Genomic DNA, 13,091 nt, shown 5'->3' with positions numbered 1-13,091 from the left:
CTGCACTTTTGTTGTTGTTGTGAACAGCTGAGAAGTGCGCCAACACAACCAGCATAAAATTCCCATTCTATCTCAAAATCTGATTGAAATGATGAACTGTTTAAATTATGATCAAATATAACAGTCAAGATCAAATTACTATGATAGTTATTTTTTATCTCATAACAAACTTATTATCCAAATAAAATACGATGACAGTTATATTATTTGACACCAAAATCATATGTTACAAGTTCTGAAATATCAATATTTTTGATCAGCTGATCTCGCTTCTTGAGTTTGACTGATAACCGGAACGGGATCCTAAAAAGGAAATTTTTCTTATTTTGTAATTCCAAATTATTGTTAATATTTCTCAAAGTTTTTTATTCTTATATTAACTGTGAAATGAGAAGTTAAAGGTAATAATCATCTTTTTTAACTTTTATTCATTTACTTTATTACAAAAATAACCAATTTTGCCCAAATTTTTCTTGTCGGCATCACTAGTTTGGTAAGGTTGCAGGTTACTATTGACAGGTATTATGACCTCTGTCTATTTTCTATTTAAAAGTTCACCTTCATACCCAAAATCTCATTAGTTATTATTGACATTTGGCAGGTAATCGGCGTTCTAAGATTTTGCTCCTTTCAGAGATTGTATTAGCTAGTTTACTCCAATCCTCAAGTAAGGTTACTAAACACGATTCACCTGTATTTGGGTAAAACATTCTCACTGACAACTCCAATTACAAATTTTAATCTGTGTTTTCTGCATAAAGAAATGCATTTTCATACAACTGTGATTGCATTAAATTTTATAATTTTGGTTAACTATTTTTAATTTAGATAAATAACTGTTATCTAAGAGTATGCTAGAACTGATACCTCTAGCTCTCAACATCTCATTGTACAAGTACAATAAATAAATGGGCTCAATGAATGGAAGTTTTAATCGATTTTTTGTTATTTAATCTAAGTCTTGATCAAGAATAAATTTCTTATTAATTTTTTTTCAGCATTGAGAGCCCGAAATGAGTGAGCTACCGGTACAACGGTGGGACTTTGATGCCCCACTATGGGATCAGTGCACGTTCATAGGACGAGTCAAGTATTATGCATGGATCACAGATCCCAGACTCAACTTTGTCAGCACATCCTGTTTTCATCAGGCAAAACATCTGCGCACACTCTACCTGTAATTATAATATTTATTTATTTTTTACAAATAAAATAATTAGTGAAACATGTAGGTATTCATTGCCAAGTTTAATATAAGAAATAGACAGTATTATCCATGTAATAGGCCTATGACATGAAAAAAAATTTTTTGAACAAAATTAAGTAGGTTACCGTATTTGAGATATGCTATAAATAATTATATCCCAAGAGAAAGTTGCATAATTATCATTGTATTTGGAAAAATATGAAAGTGGATGATACAATGCCAGCTCATAATATTGATATCTTAAATTTCTCTTCAAGGTTACATTAGATCATTAGAATAGTACATTGTTACAACAATTGTTCTTCATCTTCTATTGTAATCTTTAAGACCATTGAAACTATAACTACAAATCAAATTGTGAAGTTTTAATCATGTTAGGCAATGTTGGTGTAGACCCAACTAAGTTCAAAAATATTGAATGATATCAAAATTAATACATTAAAACAAATTTTCTAAAACAGATTTCTTTTTTCTATAAATTAACTCAACAGCAAACTGAAGAATCTCAATTCGTTGGCATTGCGCTGCTTAAGCCATTTTTATTTTATGTTATTTATAGTACCAAGGAGAGAGTTTGAATAATTTACCTTATGTATCAGTAACGTAAAAATTAAAATAGAAAATCAGTAAGTAGTCGTAATTCGAATCAATCAATAAACCCAGTAACCAATGCTTCCATAAAGTTTTGTTCATACTGGGAAAGTGTTTGGCAAACATGTTTGTCTAATAAAACTTTCCCAAACAATGAGAATAAACGCTATAAATTATGCTAACTTCATTAGCCAACTATTCTAACAATTTTACAATACAGTAGCTCGAGTAATTCAATTTAATCCCAGCCGCAAACGTAACGTTTCACCATAAATCTTTGACTATTTTTTTATATTATACATTTGTACATCAACCTAAACCTCAACCTGAGCTGCTACTAAAGTTCGGGTGATTGTAGTCAATCATGTAGTTTCAACGTACATTTTCTGCTGTACAGTAAAGAAACCTGAACGTTAGTAGCAGTTAATGTCACTTCGACGTAGCAACAATATTTCTCGTTGCTTAACAGTCGAAAATGTACGATGAAACGTTACATTTGTGGTTGGTTTAACAAACGCATAGATTTGCTGTTTTCATCAGTAGATCTCTCTTAGTTTAGGAATGGAGCCGGCCGAAACAAACAAACAACATTTGTTGTTTGCGAAGCGTCTTTACGAGAATGCCTACCACCCTGACAACAACGAATACACGAGAAAATTGGGTCGTATGTCTTTCATGGCAATTGGCAATGCTTTAACGTTGGGTCCCATGATGACTTACTACAGGTGAATGTATTTTTTGTCGTTGTAAATGTAGTTTTTCTTTTGTAAATTTGTAGAGAAGGCAAGCCGCCTGCCGATGTGACGGCTGAGAAGTTCTACTTCTCGAAGCAGCTGTATGAGAGCGCTTTCCATCCCGATTCCGGAGATCTGATGAATGTTTTCGGGCGAATGTCGTTCCAGATGCCTGGAGGAATGCTTATTACCGGAGCTATGCTCACCTGGTACAAGTAAGTGTCAAAAATGAAACATTTTTCTGACATTTCACCCCACTTCCAAATTAATCCTTTCGCTCCTAACATTCCTCCCCTCCTGATATTTCTCTGATATCTTATACCTTGGTCCATTCCAAACATCCCCTCTCATCGCTCCTGACATTCCTTCCATTTTAATCTCTCCATCATTTCCTCACCAAATCTCTTCACCATAGTACTCCTTGGTCCATTTCAAAAATCATTCCAATGCTGTTCTACTATTCAACATCTGTTTTATTGAAGGTTTTATCTCCTTGCTCCTGACATAATCCCAATGATCTTCCCAGCTGTTCCACACAATATTAGGTTGCTCCAATAATTCCACTCAAATCACTCTTTTCCATTCTTTAATCTTTTGATCTTAAATATTCCTTGTACCCTCTCGAACCTTCTCCGCAAATAGTCCTAACTTTTCCACTCATTGAAAACATATGTTGTTTACAATCTCAAATGAGAAACGATAAGTATCCAGTGATTTTGTATTTTTCAATCTACTGAAATAAAATTTGTGTAATTTACATGAATCGCTTAAAAATCGCAACACACTTTTTTGTGTAGACAACATGTTCCACTTATGTGTCTTCTCAGATTCAAGAAACAATCGAATTCATAAACAATGCTGCTTTATAACCGTAATTAAGATCCAGTACCTAGTGGTTTTGTATAATTTGTCCAACTATGGAAACAAATAGTGTACGGTAGTGTAAGTGTAATTCAATTGAATTAATTTTAATAAATCCCCTACAGAAATACTACACACAGATGGAAAATCTTGTAGGGGGATACCAGAAATTATGTATTGTGTGTTTTGTGAACTTGTTATTATGTTTTTAGAAAAAGAAAATTAATTGGAACACTAATCTATAATACTGATGATTGAATGCGCTTTGAAACTTCACTTTCTATTGAATAAAATATTCGAGTAGGAAAGACAACATATTGTATTTTCATTGAATGCGCTTTGAAACTTCACTTTCTATTGAATAAAATATTCGAGTAAGAAAGACAACATATTGTATTTTCATTGAATGCGCTTTGAAACTCCACATTCTATTGAATAAAATATTCGAGTAGGAAAGACAACTTATTGTATTTTCATGTCATGTTTATGTGAATAATGACTAATCTACTCGCTTAACGTTTATTCTATCACTAATCCATGTCTTTTTCTAGATCAACGACGGCTGTGGTGTTCTGGCAATGGGCGAACCAGTCTTTTAACGCGTTTGTGAACTACACGAATCGTAACGCCAACTCACCCCTGACTGAGAAGCAGATGGGAATCGCCTATGTGTCGGCCACAGCGGCTGCTTGTGTCACCGCCATTGGCTTCAAGAAGTGGCTCGCCAAGCAGGCTTCACCCCTAATACAGGTGAGTTTTTTCCAACAATACTATTTCGTAGTTCATACCCAAGCGATCTTTAGCATTTTAACTTATTCATTTTTTGAACTATTCTTGCTAAGGGTGCACATCTAGCTCCAAGCTTGAGCGTGGGTAATTGGATTGAGTATGATTAGATTAGCGTTCTTCATCAATGTAGGCTACAATATAAAGGTACAGGCTTATACACTTAATTACATTAGGCTATATGATAGTATTACTAAATATTGAACGAAAAGTTGTATGAAAAATCAATCAATGAGAATAAAGATTATATGCAATTTGAATAACGATAATTTAATATTATGATGTAACTACATAAGTCGGCGGTGTTTCAACAAATAATTATCGATTCTCTAAAAAGGATATGAAATAATATCCTTACCATTAACACAAGACCGGGAGACGATTTTATGATGAGAAACGATTGAACTCAGAGATTAGTGAGTTCTATTATTTTTTATCGACTCCAAAATGGTTGATTGTTTTCTAATTTGTACATTTTTTTCTTAATTTGCAGAGATACGTACCTTTTGCTGCTGTGGCTGCAGCTAATTGTGTGAATATCCCTCTCATGCGTCAGAATGAGTTTTTGGGAGGCATCGACGTTTTCAGTGATGACGGAACAAAAGTTGGAACATCAAAGGTGAGTCGAGTAACAAAGAAGAAAATAGATTTATTTTCATAAAATCAGTAAACTAATGTTTTTTCTGGTTTTAGAACTAGAGATGTTCCATGATGAAATGAAAAGACAAAGTTTTGTCGTCGTATTAGTCTAAAGACTTCAATTATGAGCTGACAAGTGTGAACTTTTGAATATATTTACCCAGTTTTTGATTATATTGAACGACAGAACTATCTTCTTATTTTTTATTTTCTGAAAATATAAGTGGAATTATACTGGCTTCTGCTATAAACTTTCAACGTTTGAAACCTTAGCTATTAAACTTAGCCATCATTCTTGAGTTGTACATACTTATTGGTCCATATGAATAAAAACAGAGCATATGCTCATGCGCATGAGCATGGAGCATAAGGTTTTGCTCTTGAGCATTACGTAGAAGCATAAGCATTTGCTCATTTTTATATGAATAAGCTTCACCTTATACTCTTACCTTATGCTCCTAAACTCTGGAGCAAATGCTCACGTATTTTAAAGATTCCTCATCAGCTGATTCGCCTTTGTGGCTTTACTTTGTTTTTATAGCGAAAGGTTAGCGCTAAATTATGCAAGTATAGACACCGCTTGTGTTTGGTCGTCTGCTCTGTTCTCTTATCCATGAATTGAGTTTTAGGTTAGTTGAGTTGATTTCTGAATTTTGAAATAATAGCGTGAAAAAATGTCATCTCTATAATAATCTTCAGCATAATCTTATAATCTCAATATCCTTCTTATAATCGTCTACACTCTCATCTTCTTAAATGCCTATTTTCTATTCTGTGATGGCTATATTTATATCGGATAAGTATCTTTTGTATGAATATAATGGTGATACCTATTATATCATGGTTGACACTAAAAAGAATTTTATAGTTCTCGACTATTGGTTGTGATCGAATCTGGTATAGTTCCTCTTACTCACAAGAATTAGTTGAGCCATTTCACTATGAGCAAAAGGTGGAAAGCTGCTCCAGACTAGACTCGCCGTTTTTGAAGCATTTGCTTCAAAAGTTGAGCAAATGCTCAAACTATTTTTTTGATGAGCATAAGAAAAAAGTTTTGCTTACGTTTATTCATAGAAAATTAAGCATATGCTCCATAATTTAGAAGTATAAGCAAATGCTCAACTTTATTCATATGGCCCTTTGTTTCGCATATCGTTACTCATTATTGTTTTTATTCTACTTTAATCAAGTTGTTTTGGGTACCTACTGTTTGAAATAACTTTATTAATAAAATAAAGTTACTGTTTGAAATAACTTTATGAATAATGTTCTCTCTTTTTTCAGCTTGCGGCTGTAAAAGGAATAAGCGAAGTTGTACTATCGAGAATCATCATGTGCGCCCCCGGAATGAGTAAGTTTTACAATTCTCATTCATAATTGATTTATTTTATATTTCTATAGGTAATATATTATATTGAATATACCGTATCTCAATACTAGTAACTGATTAAAACTAGTAATATATTTAAATATTTTAATCTGAAAATATGATACATAAATATGGCCAGTCAATTTTCTAGATGTTCTCATTCAATTTTGCTATTAAATTTAATAGCCTACTCAGTCAAAGATCGAGTTGACGTTCAGCAAATTTATGTGTATTTCTTCCCAAGTGCAAATTACATTCAGACATTTCATAATTCATGTGAATTTCAAAATTATTTCCAAATACAGTAGTAAATGGATAACTGTTTGTTTGCAGACATAATGCCGCTAATTATGAAAAGGATGGAGACCCGTTGCTGGTTCAGGAAAGCCACGTGGTTCCATGCGCCATTCCAAACACTCATGGTCGGAGGATTGTAAGTAAACCTAATTTGTCATAATAATATAATTTATTTACACCTTATTCTAATTCAATACGCATTCCATAATCAGTGGGTTGATTGGGCTCCCTTCTCATTCATTTCTGCTAATTGTTTATTACATGAATAAAATAGAATTCAATATTATGAATAATATTTTCAGTTTAAATATTTTTATATTTATAAATATAAAACAGTTTTTATATATTTTTATAAATATTTTTAGTTCTTATAATATTTACAGTTTTTACAATCAGTGGGTTAATTGGGCTCCCTTCTCATTCATTTCTGCTATTTGTTTATTACATGGATAAAATGTAATTCAATATTATGAATCATATTTCCAGTTTTTATAAACATCGTAGAAACCTAGCAGCTCTTTGAAAGACGTTCTATATGTAATTATTATTATTATTAGTTTCATGTTCGAATTCACGTCTTGTCTGAATTCCCAGAATTTTGTAATTTTTATCAGGATTTTCATTTATTTATTGGTTTAAGATACACAACTATTCACTAAGATAATTGGGAGAGGATCAACAGGCATAGCCCAAAACTGTTCCTCCCCCAAATTTTTATTCATATACTAGTCCAGAATGAAGGTTTCCCTTCTCCTATTACGTGGTGTATCCTGGTATTTTATAGAAACTGAAAATTCTTAACTTATTTTTTAACTGACTAGTTTTTAAAATTAATGTTTTCTTTGTTACAGTTTAACGGTGATGGTCCCAGTAGCGTGTGGAATATTCCCGCAAAAGTGGTAAGCACTCTCAAATTATAACATTCTCTCTTCCATTATCATGTGCAATTATCAAGACAAATCAAATGATAATTTATATCGAATCAAGCTTTATTCAATGAATGCATATTTACAATCATACAAAGAAAATATGTCTAATATCTATATACCGTCATTTTTTTGTAAAACTTCTGCTATCTTCCATAACCTATTTGCCTCCACTTTTGTCTGTCTTTCTTTCTCAGTCTTTATTGAAAGATTCCGGTAAGTTCTTACTTCTTAATTGTAGAATTTTTGTTGATGTTGTGGAATTCTATTATAAAAGGTAAAATAGACAACATTCAAGTGTTTTCATTTTTTTTTCTAAAAAGCTAACTTCGCCACTCCACTATGTTTTAGAATAGAATAGTATAGAATAGAATATGCTTTATTGTAAACGCTTTTGAAGTCATCAGAAGCATTACCTTCGTCACACTATACAATAAATTTCATACATACATTATACAAAAATTGAAAAAAATTATTCTAAAAACAAAATATATCAAATATCAAGATACACTTATGGAAATGTCCATATTAAGAAAAAAGTTATATGGAATATATTTACAAATATATGATATCCTGGTCCTGGGACACAGAAAAAACAGAAAGAAATTAGACAAAAGAGTAGCAGTAGTTGATAACATAATGGGCTTAACATGTGAGGCATTTCATAAAGTCCTAGCCAGTTCATAAAACTCCTGAAAAGTGTATATAGGGTTACTAATTAGGAATACTTTTAGCTTCTGCTTCAAAATTTGATTTTGTAAACCTCTAAATTGTTCTGAGAGAGAGAAATTGAATTGAAAAGCTTCACACCAATAAATAGTAGCATACTCATAGCGGTTGGTGATCAAGTTGTTCCTGCTTCTAGTTTGATGTTCATGTGATACTCCTTGCTCAACAAAATTATTCAAGTTTTCCTTCACGTAGGTCAGACATTGAAGCACAAAAATAGAGGGTAATGTCAATATTTCTAACTCTCTAAAGCTCTCTTTACATTGAACGCGTTTTGGCAGACCACAAATAAGTCTGATTGCCTTCCTTTGGATTCGGAATAGTTTAGTGCTATATGCCTTTGATCCCCACAGTAGAGCACCATAAGACAGGTGGGACTGGATGTGAGCAAAGTAGACTACTTTAAGAACATCAACACTGACGCATGTCCTCAACTTTCTAACCCTAACAAAACTTTGATTCTCCAAATACTACCAAGAATTGTTCGGTTTTGTAGTGTTTTTGACGAAAATGAGACTTAACTTAACCAATCCTGAAATCCTATCATCATTTTGCATATAGGCTAATATCGAAGTCATTATAATGACTATTATGATGAAAATAATGCGTGCCTACTTTGGAGCTGTTTATTGTATAAATTTCAATTTACACAAATTTATGCAGCTATTCTTTGAATGTGTAGACTTTGTCTTGTGCTTTCTCGGCTGGCTGATGATAAAATTTCCTTTATTCATCTGTTTCAGTGGAATTAGTACGTCGATGATAGAACGATTCGAGCCCGAGGAATACGAAAAGCTGAAGAAATTCTGCAAAGGCAAGGTGCCCGAAACGGTATTCTTCAACAAAGGCCTTTAAGCGAGAGGAGATCGGCTCAGTGTAGCATCCAATAGCGGAAACAATACAAGTATTATGTTCGATTCCTGTGTAGAGATGTAAATGTTTTAACTCTCTTACTCAAGAGGCTAAAGTAGGTCGGCTCAGTACAGTATTTCTGATCTCTTCACTTAACGAAACAGAATGCATTTGTAAAATCAAGTATTCCAACACTAACCCTCATTTCTTTTAACAACATTTTAAAATCTCAACAACTCAAAACATAACATAAATGTTTACAACATTTTTAAATCTCAACACTCAAAACATAACATGATTGGCAACATTACAAAATCTCAACAACTCGAAACATAACATATATGTTGTATTTGGAAGAAGACTAGCAGAACAAAATAAATTGTAAAATCAAGTATTTCAACACTTACACTCACTTTATCTTTTGACAATATTTAAAATTCTTAACTCAAAACGGGACATACATTTTTAATAATTATCTATTTATAAGATAATCTAGCAGAACAAAATCCATTTTTAATGTGAAGTATTCAACCCCAATATACACTTCATCTTTTGACACTATTTCAAAATTCTATTAACTCAAACATGAATGTTGTATTAATTATTATTGTATTTGGAAGACGATCTGATTCGGAAATCAATCTAGTCATATTGGGAACGATGAATTGTGTTTTTGAGCAATAATTATTTCAATGTACCAAATTTCTCTGTGTTTTCATTTCATTTGAGCAATAATTGTTGTTGTATCCAGTTGGAATTTGCTGTAGATTAACTAACTGTATGGGTTGCATGATATTTTGCAATAATTAACCTAAAATCTAGTAATTGGTGAAGGTGATTGTTGTATGAGTGTTGAACGATCCTTTCATTACTAAGCAATAGACAATAATCATTTGTTGTTAATATATATTTGAAATGTAATATTTTTCAAACGAAAAAATATGCTATTACATGAGAACTTGTGGTTTTTGGTGTATTCCCTATCACAAACTTCCTTGTAGCCTACTGTGTGTTTTCATCCAATTTTGAGCCTGATCAGTTCTACTTTGGAACCATCACTGTTCGTTTTGGACCTAGTTTTGGGGTTTGGACTCAGAATTGTATTGTTTTGGATTCAATACTGTGGATTTAGGCTCAGGAATTTGTTTTTTGGAACCGTAGCGCCGTATTTTCATTTTTCACTCAAATTATTTATCTGTGTGCATTGGTACCATCACTGTGAAATTTAAAAAAATATTTTCTGGACTTTTGTGGCACAGTACTGTGTTTTGGAAACAATATTATGTGTTTAAAATACATTTATTGATTGAGCCTAAACCACAAATTGTTAACAATTTTACAATTTATGATTGAAGCGACAACAATATTGATGAAGAGCTTCTTGAGAACTTTTCAAAATCGAACTCAAATAATGAAATCAAAGTATTATTATTAGCATGATTTATTTGCAACCAATGTCAACAAACTTTGACGGAAAGTCAAAATCTGCATTCAACACTTCTCAAATATTTTAATTCTTGAAGATCTCAAGATTTATGTCTTCCAGCTTTATCAAGGTTTTTTGGACGCGTTGTCGTGTAGTGCTATGTATTGAATCTGCGCATTAGCTAGCTCATTTTCCGTCCTCAATAGTTTCTTCTTCAGCTGAGATGTCAGAGACTTCAGTTCAAATACCTGGATAACAGTGATGAAATATGAAATTTCATGTAAGTGTTTGTATTGTGAATATTGTTCTTACTCTACATTTGAAAACAAATTGAGGTATAATATTATTCATCTACTGACTATCTCAGTGAATTGATGTAATTACTGAGTGTTATTATGATGAGAACTGCGGTGACATTTTGTACGTAGATAATACACAACATCTACCTTCGATGTCTAGAACCCTATTTTCAACTGAAATTCAGGCTATAACAATTGGGTCCCTATTAGACTAGACAGACAGTCGCTCAACTCGTTCTGGGTATTGGGTTATGTAAAGCTTATTTGACGAGGGTAGCCATTCAGTTGAGCAGCCACATTTCAACTGCCGAACCCAGATACCAAAATGTGGCTGCCCTTGTCAAATGTTCATCAATGCCTGATGACGAAGTAAAAACGGCTGGCTGCCTAGTCCTCTATTATTTGAGTATAAGCTGAAATTATTTACCGAAAACTTACGGTACTCATAAATGTACAAACATTGCTTTAATTCAACCGTTTCAGGCTCTATTGCAGCCTACTATCGAATCGCAATTTTTATTTTGTTATAGGTCCACATTGAAATTCAATAAAATGATAATAATTTATTATCAGCAAATGAAATGCAATTAATTCATTGCATTCGACCATATCTTTTTGTCATAAAGGTAACTGTTTCAGTTCGTATCATAATATTGATCGCAAATAAAAACAATATAAAAACCTTTAGTAGGTACTCTTTTATTAGGGTTTATTAAAAGGGAACTAAAAGTTTTTATATTTTTATTTGAATCAAGTAGCCCATATAAGCGAAGTGATTTTATTGATCGCAATTATTAATTGCATTAAGCATAGGCCTATTCTATAAAATATCAATACATTAAAACTATATGTATTAAACATATACATCGAATAGAGAACCAAACTATTATTCATTAAGTTCAAATTCAATATCACTGAATAAAATGCAATTCATTCATTTAATTGGATATTACGGTATACCTCTCAGTAATAGGTAGTTAACAAATTCAGTTCCTATCATACTATCAAATCACAATAATTATCATTTTGAAAAATATCGAAATACAATATAAATTAAGTACCCAAGATTAAAATTCAAAATTAATAGATAAAATGCAATATACAGTTGAACCTCTGTATAATGAAGTCGATTATACTTCTCTCGTGAAGAGAGGTATTCGTTATTGAGAGGTTGTCCTTTCAAAAAACTGCCACGATCTTATATAATAATATCAAGGGCGGTAATTGAATGATATGAGCGGTAGTTAGTGTTTTATTGGACATATATTTAAACAATATACCAGTCTCATCAACATTAAAATCGTCTTTCGGTTCATAATTATATTTAGAACTTTTCCGAGAACATTTTCTTTCCAGAATTATACACACCACATTTTGTATGTTGAAGCGGAGAGAAAACTTTGTCGTTGAAAGGTTCAAAATTCGTTAGATGTAAATAAGCAGTCAAAATTATAAAATGTCATGGACAAGGTAAAAATTCGTTGTGCAGAGGATTTCGTTAAGTGGAGGTTCGTTATAAAGAGGTTCGACTGTATATGCGTTTGACTCTACCTTCCTGTCGTATTTATCAATCTCATCCTCAGCAGCCATAATGTTCCTCAGGGTAAAACTAGCTTCTAGTGCTGATTCTTTTGAAAAGTTATTGAGCTGGCTGGCTTTTAGTCTGTGGTAATCGGCTAGAGCTGCCTCGACTGAGTTCCGCCTTGAGGTGGCCGCCTCTTCAGCATCTCGCGTCTCCTTGGCCACTCGATTCAGTTCGTCGAGAACCAATTCAAGCTCTTTTTGTTTCTCCGCAATTGCAGGATCACGTTGAGCTACCTGGGTTGGTCAGTCGGGTCACCAGAGTCTCACTCGTGTTTCGTTAGTCCGGCAGCCAATTCGGGTGTCTCACTGATGTTCCAGTATTCTCCAAACTACATTCTGCCGCCAATTGTTGCTCTCTGGCGACTCACTGGTGCTGAGTCTGTGTTGGTTGAGTGGTTTATACATGCCTCAATCTTCAACGTTTAAGGCTGTGCAAAGGCTAAAAATAAACTTTCTACTGGTGATATTTTTCAAAGATTTTCGATTTGTTTAGGTATCAAAATAAGAAAGTTTTCTCAGGAAAACATTTTTTTCCCATCATTACTTTTTGAGATATGAGCGCCTAAAGTTTAAATTTTTGGGACAGAACATTTCAAATTCGGTAAGAGATAAATCCATGAGATTTGAAGGATTGATTCTCCCTGGTATTGTTGATTTAGTAAAATAATTTTTTTTTGAAAATATCAATTTTTGAGAAAGTTATTCAATTTACTAAAAATGACGAAAAATAACTTTTTGTTGGGTTATTTTTGGTAAATGGAATAACTTTATCAAAAATTTATATTTCAGGA

At 32.6% G+C, this 13,091-nt stretch overlaps 1 protein-coding gene across 4 annotated transcripts; it reads left to right on the top strand.

The window, feature by feature from the left end:
* The first annotated feature begins 52 nt into the window (after window positions 1-52).
* Window positions 53-9,949, top strand: LOC111054260 (sideroflexin-2). Of its 4 annotated transcripts, none has more exons than XM_039426051.1 (9): window positions 53-401; window positions 999-1,177; window positions 2,577-2,747; window positions 3,945-4,143; window positions 4,673-4,798; window positions 6,103-6,169; window positions 6,521-6,620; window positions 7,336-7,383; window positions 8,883-9,949. In XM_039426051.1, exons 2-9 carry the CDS (start codon window positions 1,014-1,016, stop codon window positions 8,992-8,994), a joined length of 987 nt encoding a protein of 328 aa, XP_039281985.1. In that variant the 5' UTR covers window positions 53-401; window positions 999-1,013; the 3' UTR covers window positions 8,995-9,949. The 4 variants fall into 4 exon arrangements, with proteins under 4 accessions (XP_039281985.1, XP_039281987.1, XP_039281988.1 ...); XM_039426053.1 differs by lacking the exon at window positions 2,577-2,747 and adding an exon at window positions 2,353-2,523 and having other exon boundaries at window positions 258-401; window positions 8,883-9,944; XM_039426054.1 differs by lacking the exons at window positions 53-401; window positions 2,577-2,747 and adding exons at window positions 477-601; window positions 2,353-2,523 and having other exon boundaries at window positions 8,883-9,944.
* Window positions 9,950-13,091: the final 3,142 nt, after the last annotated feature.

The sequence above is a fragment of the Nilaparvata lugens genome, chromosome 4 (assembly GCF_014356525.2).
Source record: "Nilaparvata lugens isolate BPH chromosome 4, ASM1435652v1, whole genome shotgun sequence".
NCBI classification, from domain to species: domain Eukaryota; kingdom Metazoa; phylum Arthropoda; class Insecta; order Hemiptera; family Delphacidae; genus Nilaparvata; species Nilaparvata lugens.
This window is presented reverse-complemented; position numbering and strand designations above follow the sequence as displayed.